The sequence below is a fragment of the Tenrec ecaudatus genome, chromosome 7, assembly GCF_050624435.1.
Source record: "Tenrec ecaudatus isolate mTenEca1 chromosome 7, mTenEca1.hap1, whole genome shotgun sequence".
NCBI lineage: Eukaryota > Metazoa > Chordata > Mammalia > Afrosoricida > Tenrecidae > Tenrec > Tenrec ecaudatus.
Genome location: NC_134536.1, coordinates 72,303,858 through 72,319,931, shown reverse-complemented (window position 1 = coordinate 72,319,931; position 16,074 = coordinate 72,303,858). Strand labels below are relative to the sequence as shown.

The window sequence follows — 16,074 nt, the reverse complement described above, 5'->3', positions numbered from 1 at the left end:
ATCCAACTGTATCCAACCAATTCTTACCAGTCCTGCCCAAACCAATTTGATCCCGCCCCGTCATTTCTAGCACTGCCCTTTACTGTTCACCGTGTTACAAGCCCACTGATAAGACTTCTGATCGCATACTGCAGCTAACATTTGAGAAATTCCACTTGTTAAATTTTCGTATACTATCAAAGAAGAATATCCACAGCATTTGAGAAGGTGATGAGGATACTTCTCTCTATTCCAATCATCTCTCTATAAGAAGCTGAAGTTTCTTTATATACTTCAACTAAAACATCATATAGTAACAGACTTATTTTAAAAGAGATATGTGAATCTAGCTGACTTCTATTAAACTAGGCATTAGAGTGATTTTAAAAAACTGTGAAATGTTGCATGAATTCAAACTGTCCCTCACAGAGAACTCTCTACCTCTCTGCTGGGTTCAACAATTGATTTCGGAATTCAGACAATATTTATCATTATGGGGTTTACCAGGGAAGTTAATGTGCTACAATTCAGGATCATAAATGTCTAGGATACAGTTCTTTGGTCAGGAAAGCCTCTTCGCTGCCATGCCTTTAGGTTAGACTTCTCTCTGGTCCCAGACCCCTTGCGCCTCTGGCCTGTTCTGGCAGTGTTACAAAGCTTTTATATCACTGCTGATAAATGTCTAAAGGGATTCAATTACATCACAAGTTTTGGTCTGAAGGAGCTTGGCTCAAACTCCAGGGCTCAGCAATGTCTGTCCTCCCTGATCATGTGCCTAATCTGCATGTGAGCCTCCTCCCTGAAGGCACTCAGCTCTACTCACCGTGTGCTGGGAAGCCAACCACTCTTGTCTTGTGCTCTGGTTCTGCTGTTCCTCTGGTGTCATAGCTTTCTGTCTCCTGGATCTCGGAAGTCAGTGTGCAGAGATCTCTGGTTCTAAGCGATGCACTCCCCACTTGGCTAGTCTTTCCTGTGGTAGTGAGATTTCTCCTCACCTCCACTTACGAGACGGTTCATTTTATATCCAGTCGGATAGCAAAACTGACCAAAGTTCTCATTTGAGTTCTATGTTTTTACAACTACAATTGACCCTTTAAGCAATCACTAAGAACTGAATCATAACATTCTAACAGGATCTCCCACGGCTTTTTCTGTCCAGGCCCTTCAGGGAGAAAGGAAATACCCCTAGTCTGCCTGGTCTCACACTGTCACAGTGAAAGTTACAGTCTGGAACGGCCAAAACAAATACCTCATTTCACCATAATGTTCCTAACATTTTCATGGTTTAGTTATTTCTTATGACAAATAATGTTATATGCTAACATGTCATGGGTTTATTGATTAGTTTAAGTGAATTGATATTTAGACATCCATTCCTGTTCCTCTCTGACTTCATTTCCATCCTTTGTCCCTCTTACACGGGCATCTTTGGTTTTCCTTGAATACAGCACGTAGCTTCCTACGTGGGAATCTTTGCACTTGCTTTCCTTAAGTGTTTGAAATAAATGCCCTCCGATAACCTTATGGCTCTCTCCCTCCCTTCAATTCTATCTTAAATGTCACCTTATCAGCGAGACAGCCCCTGAAAACACACACACTCATACAGAGTGCAAAATAGCGGCCTACACTTTCCTTCCTGTTTTCTTTACTGTGATTTATTATTATTATTATTAACCCTGGAGGTTCAATGGTTAAGTGCTCTCCTGTTAACCGTAAAGTCGGGAGGTTTGAACCCACCCCCAGGCTCCATGCGGAAAGACCAGGTGATTTGAAGCCAGGAAAACCCTGGGCGGCAGTCCTCTCCGTCAGGGTCAGGTCGCGACGAGCCGAGGATGGCTAGATGGCAACTACTGACATCATCAGCTCGTGCTTCGACTGCCCGGTCGCCCTAGCTTGAGTGAGAGCCCGGAACAATAGGAACCATTTTTGTGTCTTGTTTTTTGATGTATACTTTGTGCTTAGAACAACTGCTTGGTACTTAGTTCACCTTCAATAAATTTTGATTAAATGAATTATTGAATTTTTTCTTTGCATATTCTTGATTTGATTCACCTGGTTTTTCTCAGCAATGGCACAATGAAAAAATTAAATTCAAATACAGCTCATCCCCAAATGCAGGAAAACAAAGGCAGAAATGGATTAGAAATGCCCTGCCTACCTGGCATACTCTCAGTGCTTGGTCCAGGACGGTTTTGGTGTCAGTGTCATAGTCTGGGCAGGGCAGCATGGCTCGGCTGAGATGCGCCTGCAGCAGGAGGTGTGCTTTGGTGTGGGGGCTGTCAAATGAGTGAGGATTTAATTCAATGGGAAGACATTTTGCCAGCTCACTATTCATATGATCTTCATTGTGCCTTACTGGCAGATCTGTGTATTCTTCTGCATCCTGAAATAAACACAGAGAAACATGCATTGAGTTGATGCATCAAAAATGTATTTAATATACTACTTAGATTTAACCGGTGACATTTGAAACACAGTTCAGAAAACCCACAGTATATCCACGTCATTTAAATGTTGGCTTTGTTCAATTCTGTTACTATGAAATCACCAAGACCTAGAAATATACAATATATGTGCAATCATGGATGCTCTAATTAGTACAGCAATACAATACAGGTGTACTGAGCACCACTCACTGCGCCACACCGCATAGCAGTGAGTCAGAAATCAAGTGCTTGTTAGCAACGATAACCCGCGATAAGGGAGCCGGCACAGCCATGTACTCTCTCAAGTCTTTAGGAAAAGGGCCTTTCATGTCCTTCTGACTTTTAGTGGATCTAGATATTCCTTTGTTTGCAGTTGCTGCAAAATTTCATTGTTATCTGGCTATCTTCCCTCTGTTTCTCCTCCTCTTTTATAAGGAGTTACTCCAATTGGATCAGGACTTACTTTACTCCCTGTGAAAACAACTTACAACATCTTCAAAGACCTTAATTCCACACACGGTCACAATCACAGACGTCAGGGTTTACGATGTTAACATATCATTTATAACATGGAATAAACCTTTTTCTCTTTTGATTTTTAATCTTACATCAAGTACAGTTCTGTAGCTAAAGATAGCCCCCATGATATCGATCAATAATTACCTAAAAATATCTACTGAGTGGATTGATTCTTGTATTAAAAATACAAAGAAGCTTATTGGTGCTGAATATGAAGAAAAATTTGTTTTCCAAGTATGCATTTATTTGAGATTTATCTCAGTGTTGTTGTGGTGAAATACCACTGTGCTCACAATGCTAATTGGATAGGTTATGTGAGAGTGTAACTTAATTACATACTAGGACAAAACCTCAAGAAGATTCACAGGAATGCAAAAGTATGCAGGGCTCAAGAAAATAAAAAACGAATAATGCCACGTATCTAATCAAAGATTACCAGCCATGCAAAAGGCAGACAAACATGACCCGTAATGATTGGAAACTAACCCAGACATTAAAATCACTAGCCAAGAGCCTTAAAGCAATGATAACTGTATTTCAAGTTAAAAAATAAGACAACCATCCACTTCAAATTTGTAAAATGAAAACAACATCTGACACATTAATAGCAAAGTACTGTTGAAGGAAAGATTAGCAAACTTTAAGCTAGGAGTAGAAACATTTCAAAATGAAACAAGAGAGCAAAAAGATTAGAAAAGATAAACCCACATTAGTGAGCCACGAGACAACTTTAAATGGCTGAATGCCCCTGGGATTGGAGCCCCGGGCAGAGGAAGGTTTAGAAGCCAACCCTAGCGGGTAGCTGTGAGCTGCAAGCGGGTCACTGGCAGTGGGCTCGGCTTTTTGTTTTCTGGTATACGGACACATAGCCAAGGAGGTCAATGACCCTGAAGTACAACAATAATGAAGAATACGCTGAAACACGTCACTACCAAACTGTTCTAAACCACTGCTAAAGAGAAACTCTGAGAAGTACTTTAGAGGAGAAAGCATTATGTATAGAACAAAGATAAGGTAAACAGCATATTTCTTAACAGAAACAATGCAAGTGAGAAGAAGCCAGTGGAGCAACTTCTTCAATGTACTGAAATAAAGTGTTGGTCTAGAGTTCTATACTGAGTTAAAATAGCCTTAGAAACTGAAGACATAAATGATTTTTTTGAACAAAGGCTAAGAGATAAAGAATCGTCTTTTACATAAATGGGTTTAGAGTAATAAATGGTACATGCAAAACAAACAAGCAAACAAAACAAAAAACAAGCACTTTGATTCTAAACTTGTGTCATATACAAACATTCATTCCAAATGGACCATAGTCTGAAATGCAAAAATCTAAAACCCCAAAACTCCCAGAAGAAAACATCAGAGAACATCTTTGTGATGTTGGGCAAGCAAAGGTTTCTTTGACAGGAGATCTAAGGCACACACACACACAAAAAGAATACATGGATAATTGAGATTCATCAAGATGATCAGCTTCTGTCTTAAAATAATATTGTTAAGAAAATAAAATACAGGTTACATCAAAATATTTGCAAACTTTAAAATATCAGTTGAAAAGCATATACCGTATATACTCAAGTAGTAGCCGACCCGAATATATGCCAACGCACCTGATTTTACCACAAAAACCTGGGAAACATATTGACTCGAGTATAAGCTTAGGGCAGGAAATGCAGCAGCCACTGGTCAATTCTCAAATAAAAACAGATACCAATAAAATTAATTGAGGTATCAATAGGTTAAATGTTTTTCAATATTTATTTCAAAGAAAAACAGTAAACTAGCTCTGTAAGTGGAAGACAGGGTCAACGAAACCAATAGGGTATCAACAATAACTTTACACGCTGTTACTGCATGCGCTACATGACTACATACTCTGCCTCACCACAGGTACACAATGCAGCTGTGTACTTGAGGCCTCCAGAATGAGGTGACATGACTGTGTGCATAGAGCAGCCTGTGTTAGGGTCATAATATACACGCTATGTCGTGTGCGCACTGTGTTACTACACGCGCTGTTCTGCATATGCAGCGTTACCTCATATGTATGGGAAGTGCTAACACAACACATGCAGTCACACAGTGGGAACACACGAGCAGCGTGTATATTATGAACCCTAACACAGGCTGCTCTATGCAAGCATAGTCAACACTGGGTCCAGATAGGGCTTAAAAAAATAAACTAGAGCAGACTAAATACTATAAATAAACATACTGCATATCTAAGACCAGAGCTATACCGGTACTTGTATTTAGCAATGCTTGGGCGGAGCAAAGGGGAGCAGTCCAGGTAAGACTGTAAAGGCTACGTCATTGCTCACAGCCCTGGAGAAGAGCGCCCACATCTGACAAGGATGCGGTGCGTCCAGGTACCAGCACACAGTAGCGGGCAGGTTCTCGCCCGGCACTGCACGGACAGCACAGAGACTGCGGCGAGCAGGAGAAAAGAAGAGCCGGGATACAGGCAGTCATCGGACCACCCACAGAGGCTGTAGGTGCCCGCAGATGAGCAGGAGAGACTGGAGACCACCCACACTGCGCCAGAGAACAGGTAAGTGGGACCCTCACTTGAGTATAAGCCGAGGGGGGCTCTTTTCAGCATAAAAAAATGTGCTGAAAAACTCGGCTGACACACAAGTATATATGGTATTTGATAAAAGTCTGATATCCAGAATATAATATAAAGAACTCTCAAACAAGTCAGAAAACAAACCATCTAGTGAAAAATGTGTAAAATATTTTAAAACTGTATGTAAAAGTGAACAATACCATTAGTCATTAGGAAAATGCAAATTAGAATATTCAAAATTAAGATGACTGGCATGCCAAGTGTTGTCAGGGATGTGGAGAAACTGGAACCTCATACCCCCCTGGCACAATCACTTTGGAAAAGTTTCACATCTTCTTGAAAAGTTAAAATACACCTATCAACATGATCTAGCTATACCATTCCTAGAAGTTCACTGGAGAGAAAAGAAAATCTATGTACATCTACAGACTTGGGCCAAGAAGTTGATTACAGCTTTACTTGCAACAGTAAACGAAGATATCAGGTCCATATGGTGCCTTGGCAGCGCTGTGAGATAAGCGTTGGACCTCTAAATGAAAGGCTGGTGGTTCAAACTCACCAGCCATTTTATGGGACACGGATGAGGCTCTCTGCTCCTGTAAAGATTTATAGCATCAGAAACACTAAGAGAGTGGTCACGAGACTGACTCCAATAGATGACAGTCGGTTCTGGCTATACAGTGGAATGTATATAGCAAACAATACCAAGAACGATCCTTTACTATGTGACACAACATGGATGCATCTCAGAGTGACTACACTGACAATGAGTCAGACAATGAGTACAGACTCTAGGATTTCATTTATATGGTTATTTTGGGAAATGAAAACAGATATATAATGACAGAAAGCATACTGGTAATTGCCTGGAAGAGGGTATGGAGGGGGAAGGGAGCTAAGATTTACAAAGGGGTACAAGCTTATTTGTACCCGTGAATTCTTACCTTTTTGATTGTGTATCGAAAGCCTGAGAAATGTCCAGATCTGGAACGCAGTATGAAGGGTTATGGCGTGGTTCCTTTCTGTAGGCTTGTGTCTTTTCACGCGCAATGTACAACTTTAGAAACCCGGGCCTTTATTAGGGGCCCTGGTGACACAGTGTGAGACACAGTGGGCTGCTCACTGCAAGGTCAGAAACCGCCAGCTGCACCATGACAGAAAGACAATGCTTTCTCCTCCTCTGGAAAGTTAGCCTTGGAAACCCACAGGGGCAGTCCTCCCTGTCCTACAGGGTCAATATGAGTCAGACTTGACTTCATGGCAGTGAGCCTTTCTTTGGGTGGAGGGGTGTGTGTGTGCCTTTATTGGGTGTCAAATATAAAAACTTCCAAACTGACTTCCATTAAGTCAATGCCAACTCTTAGAGATCGTACAGGACAAGGTAGCACTGACCCTGTGAGTCTCTGGGAGTAGAAAGCCTAGTCTTTTTCCTGCAGTATAGACTAACGTAAGAGCACTGACAACCAAACAAACTGAAACAAATTGTGATGCTGCTAGTATTATATCTTTATGAAGAATTCAACACTATATGACCGGACAAAAGTTCTTATTTTTTGTTAACTGCCATCATATGCAACTCCAGACTGTGGGCACAGATACATTCCCTCGTAGGAAAGACAGGCACTGTTCTTTCGACCAAATGCATAAATGCAAACCTGACATGGTGACAAAGGCTATGGAAAAGAGACACAAGAAAACCTTAGTTTAGTAAATAAATCTGACCAAGCTAAAGAGGTTTGGGAAACTTCAAGGAAAAAGCAGTTAAGCAAAGATACAGAAGTGGAACAGATATTAACTAGATGAAGACAGCAGTGGAGGGTGTTCCAGAAACAGTGTAAGGAAAGGCACTGCTGTTGCTCATTCACTGGCATGAAGAGGCTCCCCCACATGGGAACCTTACATCAGAGGAGAAAGGGGTGCCCAGCCCATGCCACGCTTGTGATTGCTGGCATGTTTGAATCCACTGTGAAGGTTATATGGTAGGTCCGACAGTTGGAAGGAAACAGGTGAGACCATGAGATAGAAATCGCTACAAGGTGATTTTAATTGATTTACTTGATGTTGAAAAGTAACTTAAATGAATATTATTAGTTAACATTCTCTTTAACTGAGCAAATATTTACCATCTCTAGTATTTCATTTTGGAACAGTTAAAAGACAAAACAGAACCACAGCCTAAACTGTTGTGAACATGGCCTTTGCCCTCGTTTGGACCGCTTTTATGTGAGAAGTGCATGCTACGTGTCATCTTGGTTTGCTTTTCACTCACCATTCCAATCATCTCCTTTTTCTTTCAAGGAATTTGTTGTAAGGGGGGAAGGGGAGAAAAGAAGGACCAACACGATGCATGGAGTCACACCGCTTTTAGACTTCAGGACTGAAGTCGTGTCACCTGCTGACATCCCAGGAATTTATCCAAGGTTCTATCAGCAACTGGGCACCTATCTTCTCAGGTTTAAGGGAAACTGAATGGCAGGTAAGTAAAATATAGGAGAGAAACCTAAACATAATCTTTCTCTTCGGTGAAATTAAAACAATATTTGGGGGGGAAAAGTTAAACAATTATTTAAAAAGTGAAATAAGACAATTTATTCAGAGAAGTGTCCTAAAGTGAATAAGATGTTTTGGAAAGTTTTTCTCTAAAAAGGTAGAATTGTGCTTTGTTGAACACAATTTCTAGACGAGGACAGAGAGAGATATTCAGCACAACTCAGGGAGAGAAAAACAGAGTGATCGGACTCCTAAAAACAAACGAGGAGGTCTACGGTTCCAGCTTCAGGGACGAGGAGTCTGAGGATGCTATTAACAGCAGAGAAGCTGGGGGCTTGCTGGGAAGCATGCAAAATACATTTGAAGGGAGGGCCATAGGCCCGACTGTTGGGTACAGGTGGTGGTGTTTCATAGTCTAAAATTTCTTGACATTTAAAATTTCTTTCTAGTGTCCATAAATACAACACCTTGAATCTTTTATCCAGAAACAAATTCACAGCCGTTTTCTCAATGTACACTGGGTCGGCTCTCTTGGCATTGGATATGTAGGAAAATAGGATTTGATGTTCAAAATGTTTCTGCTAAGTTCAATTAAAGTAAAAATTATCTGGGAAATAAGCATTTTACAGAAAGTACTAGTTACCAGTAATTACTAAGCAATTTTAGATATATTTACGTTGTTTGAATTTAATTATGTGAGAAAGGGAGAAGGCAGTCACAATTTGGACATTTAGTTTTCCAGTGCCTCTCCAAGTGTGAACATTTTCTGAGCTGGTATTCAAAGACGCCGTTTTCATAAAGCATGACTGTGAACGCAACCCAGTGATTTCATTTGGTGCTAACCGAAAGAAGCAAAGATCGACTCCAATGCTGGATGAAACGCCAACAGCATCGAACCCACTCCGACAGAGCATGTCTTAACAGGCTGATTACACACAGTGATGCTTATTCTACTTTGGGGATATTCCCATGCAAATAAGATCAGATGTGCTGCTGCTTGTATTTGCTGGCTTTAGAAACTAAACTCCATGTACGAATATGACCCCCCTGTTTTCCAAACCGTGCTGAGTCTGCTTGGGTTACCCAGTGTATTGCTTTAATTCCCTGCTTCACTAGGATTGTGAGTTTGCTTACTGCCAGCAGTGTCAGTATCAGATGAGTCTGCTAACAGCTGAGTACATTTGAGGTTGGCAAAACTGCTCCGTGATAGAAAGATTTTTCTCAATCTAATAATGGGGCCATAAGATCTTTAATGGAGGCGACCCAAAGCCTGGAACCTTACTACACTTTTGCATGAACGTTTTTGCATAAAAACTGTAGTGTTAAAAAAAGCCACACACAACAAAAGTGTAGTGTTGCATTTTCTCAGCGTACAAAGCAGTCTTTAGTCCACCCTCCCCCAATGCCATGCCGCTTGACTCGCGACGACCCCACAGGACAGGGTTGTGGAGGGTGTTGTGAGGAGCCAGAGTCAGTGAACATAAAACTGTGCCATCCTCAAACTCGCTGCTGTGTCTGAACCCACCAATGTCGTCAGTGTGTCCATCCATCTTACTGAAGGTCTTCCATTGTGTTTGCTGTGCCTCTACTTTATCAAGCAGGATGTGCTCGGCCAGGGACTGGTCTCTCCTGCCAACATGTGCCTCTCAGGATGACTCTGGCTGTACTTTTTCCGACAGTTGTTAGGACAGGCTAGGACTGCCAGGTGGGTTTCCAGTATAAGGACTCCTTCCTTCGTTTCTTTACAAAGAGCAGCATTTGCGTACATTGTGAATATCAGCAAAAATAGAAATTATCTTGATCATAATAAAGCAAGGTATTGGTGTGTTATTTGTTCACAAATCATTTCTTCGGCAAACAATGATGGATGAATACAATGCCATGACGCCCGACCCTCATGAAACTTGATCATCCAGTGAAGAGGCAGACCCTAATTAAAATTTCCCATAAATAAACTCAAAGTGACAATTAGATAAAGTATCATGATGGAGCGATTCAGGTAATAACACTGAGTCAAGGAAGGAATCTTTGAGGAGATTATGGCTGAAGTTAAAAAGACCTGTTCGTTGTCGTCGAATCAATTTCTACTTATGGTGAGTCCATGTACACAGAGTAGACCTGCTCTGTAGGTTTTTTAAGGAAATAGCATTTAGTTTTTTTAACATGACGATTCTTAAAATGTTATTTAAGGATTAAAAAAAAACTTATCTGTTCCTGTGGGAGAAAGCTATGGCAATATGCCAAGGATCACATTTTTGGAAATCCTATGGCGAAAGTTAGCATGGTTCTGCAGGGGTGCTGTGAGCTGGGATAGGATTCCCTGGTAATTGGTTGGTTGTTTTTGTTATTATTGTTTATGCATCACCAGTAGCTGCGTATTCACCTTACTCAGGTAATCACATTATTTTATGTAACTGTGTCACTGAACATAAGGGCTTTTTGAAAAGAGAACATCCTCACAGGAGGAAAGTTTAAGTTGTGGGTCCTACAGAGATGGTTGAATTAAAGATAAAGTAGTCAGGGTTTTGTATCCTCTTGAACTACAGATTTGATACTGTGGGCTTTAGCCTTCAATCTTCAATTAGGTTTCTTTTAAATCCATATAAATTAAATGTTCGCAAGTGCATCAGAGTGTGGTAAGAAAATATGCCCTCTTTGGTGTACCTTAGCGGAACTATTGCAAAAAGACGGGCCAAAAGAATGAACCACTTACATCACAGACCTAATACAGCTTTTCTGATGGAAATGTGTCATGAGTAGTTACATTACTATGGAACTCTACAATGTTTTGTAATTAAAAATCAAGGACTGGAACCAGAGGAATAAAACAGAAAACACTTATTTTAGATTGAGTAGAATACATTTGAAAAAATCTGCATATTTTGGGGTTTCGCGACAGCCTGGTGGAGATTTTAAGGGGCACCCTGGCTGAAGATGCCGACTGCTGAGTCCTCAAGTGTTCTTCCAGACCTCCCTGCGGAACCGCGGGCATTTACCCCTGGAATTGCACATCATACTTTTTCTAAGCTATTAAGAACGTTGTTTTATAACTTTACTTAGCTCTTATATTGACACAAGCATTTTTTTTGTCCCTATATGTTTCAGAATACTTACAAAGGAGATTTTCTTTATTTAGCTTACATCGTGCATAAAAGCAGCAGACCCAGGACCGAAAGAGAGAGCTAGTAACAACCACATCCCTGGCTGAAGCAAACAAACAAATCCCTCTCTAGTCAAATTCTTCCTCAGTAGGACACTTCTATTTATCTCCAAATGAGTTCTCTAATTTTAAACAACTTGTCTAGTTAATTTCCTGTGTGATCACTGACTGTAAGTGAGGTTCATTTTCTTATCTACATCATGTAGGTAATTAAAGGAAATTGAAAGTGGGTAGTGAAGCTTTTATGCAACTGGGATTGAAGCTGAATGGAGGGCAGCAAGGTCAGTGGAGTCCATTATATTTTTATGTGAGAGGCTGGTTTGTCTGCCCTGCCCTTGTTTATTTAGTGTAGGCTGGACAGACTCCTCACTGCAAATCTGTGTCTCTGATTTGCCCAGCTGTCCTTGAATAAAGACATCTTCCACTGCAAATGTTAAATGACAGTGATTGACAACCTATGATGAACTCTGCTTGTAAGCCCCTGCTACTGTTTTTAGATTGCAAAAGACAAAAAGAAGAAGAATGAGACATCTTTCAAAATCACATCAAATGGGCCCCGCTGTTCACTCAATACTTTTTTGTTTCCCTTTTCATTACAAACCTCAATCTGTCCTACAAGTGCCATAAACTCAGCTATCCCGTGAAAAAGAAAAAATTCAAGTAAATACAGATGAATGTATGCTACTAGTTTTTGTTTATTACACTGACTTAGTTTACTGTGGACACATACTCTTAAATAATGGCTTAACACAGTATCATGTCACATAGCTTATGCGGTTGCTTTCCTAAATAACAGGCCAGTAAATCTCTATTACCAAACGGTCCAGCCAATCTGTATTACCGAGATCTGCTTTCAGTGTTTCGCTGCACTTGGGTTCAGTTAAAGCTCCAATGGTTTTATCTCATATATAAACGTTACATTTCCAGTGGCCCTTAAATACGTAGATGGTGTAACTTTTAGGCTCGTTGAAATAAGAAACATTATGTGTACTCTAATTTGGCTTTTCCTTTACTGAAACTGGACAAACTAATGTCGTTTGAGTATGTGTGAGTTCATATACCGTTTTCCTTTAGGTACAGTAACTACGAGAGCCTGAAATTAGCGAGAAGAAAGAACAGTCAGGATGCATTCATGCTTGGCCTCCTCTGTGTGGCATGACAGTCAACTAGTACTTTCATGTCCCTGCACACATCACTGCCTACCACAGAACTCATTAAATAACCTATAGGAGAGTAGCCGTAGAGTAGGGATGGCAGCCTGATCAATGAGAGACTAAAGAAGCTTTCTACTGCAACTTAATTTCTGTCATGGGAAAAGCAAAACTTATAAAGTTAATGAGTTCTAGACTTTAAGTAGCACTTGATTAATTTGTAACATTCTGAGGCGTTAAAACAAACTAAAATTAGCTTCTCACATTCCAGCGCTGTCCTTTGGCTACTGAAGCTTTAGAAAAAGCATTTCAGTAAATTTCCTTAATCGGAACCTGTTTAAGATCCGTACATTTCCAAAGTATTAAGTTAATTGGCTATTACGTTTTCCATGATAATATTTGAAAAATAATCTGCATTTGCCTAGTTAAGTCCTTATAGGATAAATAATTATACCTTTTAATTTTATATTTGCTCATTACTTCAGATTGACTTTCATTCAATCATTAATTTAGTTAAAAAAATCAAGTGTCATATCAAAGTTAAAATACAAAATCTAAATGACACATATTGGTTCCAACAATTACAATTTGTACTTTGATAAACTTTTTCATATTAAAATTAAATAAATCACATACTATCATATCAAATTAAATAAATCTCTAAAACAAAAGATTACTAAAATCTGGACTCACCTATTTATGAAGGCCTTAAAACTTAGTGACACTCGAGTTAAAAAAAGAAAGAAAAAAGTCTTAAGTTATAAAGATATTAATTGGAAAATGAGAAAGCCAAATCTAGTTAATTAACCAATCACAAATTATCTTATTCAACTTGCTCATTATTTGTACCACTTAAATACTGTCAAAATAATTTTACTATATTCGGATAGCAGGAATTTAAATACTGATGGGTGTAATTAAAATTTATCTTAAGATTTATGTATATTTCTTTTCAGGACTTTTGTGGCTGCGGTTATATGTGTCTGATTTAAATAAATGCTTTAAACTTACAGCTATATATTTGGCCTTCAAGCAATTAAGGCAAGAACACAATCACTTGCCAAAAATAAACATGAACAAGAAATAACATCTTCTTTCCACTGTCAGAAGGACCACCGGGTTGACAGTTGGAGTTTAAGGGATCTTAGCAGCGGTGGGTACCAGCGGGTCTGTGGTACTTACAATAATTTCAGAGGTACGAATTCCATCAGAAACTTCTATTTCCCAGGATTTATAGCTAAGTCCTTAAAAAATTGCTCTTTGATGAAACTTGAAAAAATTTCCTCGGATTTCAGAGATATAATAAAATATCTTATAGTTTAACAATGTTTAGGATACTTGTTTTTAAGAAATAAAAATCTTGAGGTGGTCAGTTTTGAACTCGGAAAGGGACCCTGAGATTAGCTGCAGTATATAATTATATGCAGTTAAATATATACCCTGTCATCTAATACCTCAAGCCAAACAGCCTCTTCCACCTTAGCAACTCACCGTCTATTTTAGGAATGATGGTTCATTTGCACTTCCATACACTATGTTACTATAGCAAACACAACACTGCTCATTTATTTAATAGATGTTTACTGAGTATTTCTAGGAGTTAGGAATATTCTCAGCGTTAAGAAAGAAGTCCTGGTAGGGCAGCAAGGTAAGCCTTGGGCTGCTAAATGCAAGGTTTGCAGTTCAAATCCACCAGCTGCTCCTCAGAAAAATGATGAAGCTGTCTGCTGCTTCCATAAAGATTTACAGTCTTGGAAACCTGAAGTAGTAGTTCTGTTTTGTCCTAAAGCAGTGGTGCAGTGGTTCTCAAACTGTGGGTCGTGCGTGACCCCTTTGGGGGTTGGACGACCCTTTCACAGGGGTCGCCTAATACATCCTGCATGTCAGATATTTACATTACGATTCATAACAGTAGCAAAATCACAGTTATGGAGTAGCAACGAAAATAATTTTATGGTTGGAGGTTACTACAACATGAGGAGCTATATGAAAGGGTCGCGGCATTATGATGCTGCAACTCACTGGCAGTGGGTTAGGTGTTAGCAAGTATATACAAGTAAAATAAAAATCTAAAAGTAAAATATCAAAATATTCCAGCATGCAAGAAATACCCAAAGGCAGTACTAGAGCAATTGCCAATTGAATGGGACAGTGAGTGGTATTATCGATTCAGAATGACAGTAATCACCGAGGCTGAACTAATTAAGGAACAATTCAAGAGGGAGGTGAATGGAGAGTATTCATATAAAGACATGGTCCAGGTGGGACTCATTCATAAGTGAATGTGTGAAGTTGAGAATGTGCCAGAATGTTTCAAGGCAAAAGGTAAGATCAACCAGGGTGAGAGGAGAGAAATTAAGAAGTCTAATAGAGCATGCGAGTGGTTCTGGCGGCACAGTGGCTAAGCACGTAACTACCAACGGAAAGATCAGCAATTCAGATCTTGTTACCTGCTTCAGGAGAGAAAGATGTGGAGGTCAGATTCCTGCAAGTTTACTCACTGCCATCAAGTCAAATCCAACTCTACAGGATAAGGTGGATCTGCCCCTGTAGGGTTCAGGGACTAACTTTTTTGGGGGAGTAGAAAGTCTCATCTTTCTCTGGTGGAGACGCTGGTGGTTCCCAACTGCCAACTTTGCAGCAAGGAGCCACCAAGACGAAAGTCTTGGAAACCCTGCTGGGTAGTCTACACTCTTTCTCAAAAATTCAAACTCACCGCCTTTAAGTCAATTCTGTCTTACAGAGCCCTAAAGGACAGAGTAGAACTGCCCCTCCATGTTTCCCAGGCTGTAAATCTTTAGTGGAGCAGACAGCCTCATCTTCCTCCATTGGAGTGGATGATGGGTTCAAACTGCTGACCATGTAGTTATCAGCCCAAAAGAGTGATCTACTATGCCAACTGGGTTGTTAATAGTGGAACTGGCTCAAGGGCAACTGATTTGGCTTGGAATGGGAAGTACAGGTAAAAAAGGAAGAATGTAGAGGATCATGACTAATGTTTCATTATGCACATAACTTTAAAATTTCATGGAGAGAAATGATGAGAGTGAGCACAGAGGAGCTGAATAGACATCTCACGAGGAAATATATACAAATGGTCAAAAACATGAAAAGGTATCAACAGGGGAATGTAAGTAAAAACTATGAGATCTTACTTTACCCTCATTTACAATAGCTATGACTAAACACAAAACAAACGGGAAAACAGAACACGTTGGTTAAGACGTGGAGAAAGTGGAGCGCTCAGCCATTGGTACTTGACTGCAGATGGTACAGTTGCTGTGGGAAGTGAGGAGATTCCTCGAGGGCGACTTTACACACAGTCACAGCTGTTGCTAAGAGCCATTCAGCCAGCTCTGGCTCACAGTGACCATGCATACATCGGGAATGAACTACTGCTCGGTCCTGCCCCGTCCTCACAATTGTTATGGTTGAGTCCATTGTCGCAGCCACGGTCAATTCATCCGGTTGAGGGGCTGCCTCTTTTTCTGCTGCTCCTTCACTTTCCCAAGCATGGTGCCCTTTTTCTAGGTCTGGTTGCTCCTGATTACAAGTGCAAAGGATGGGAGAGGCAGTCTCACCAGCCTTGCTAAGAGGGAGCAGTCTGGCTTTACTTTTTTCAAGACAGATTTATTTGTTCTTCTGGTAGTCTGTGGTACTCTTAATAATCTTTGCCAGCACCATAATTCAAATGCCTCGATTCTTCGTTGGCTTTCCTTAGTCAGTGCGCAACGTTCGATTGCAGATATTATGCTTGGGGAGAAGCACCTTAGTGCT

General features: G+C 40.2%; 1 protein-coding gene across 4 annotated transcripts in view; it reads right to left on the bottom strand.

Moving 5' to 3' along the window:
• The window catches only part of ASCC3 (activating signal cointegrator 1 complex subunit 3), a 344,981-nt gene that overhangs the window by 32,788 nt on the left and 296,119 nt on the right, over positions 1-16,074 (bottom strand). For all 4 annotated transcript variants that reach the window (XM_075554730.1, XM_075554729.1, XM_075554728.1 and 1 more), the window contains exon 37: positions 2,138-2,362. In XM_075554730.1, coding sequence (XP_075410845.1) covers positions 2,138-2,362 — 225 coding nt within the window. The remainder of the gene's footprint in view (positions 1-2,137; positions 2,363-16,074) is intronic.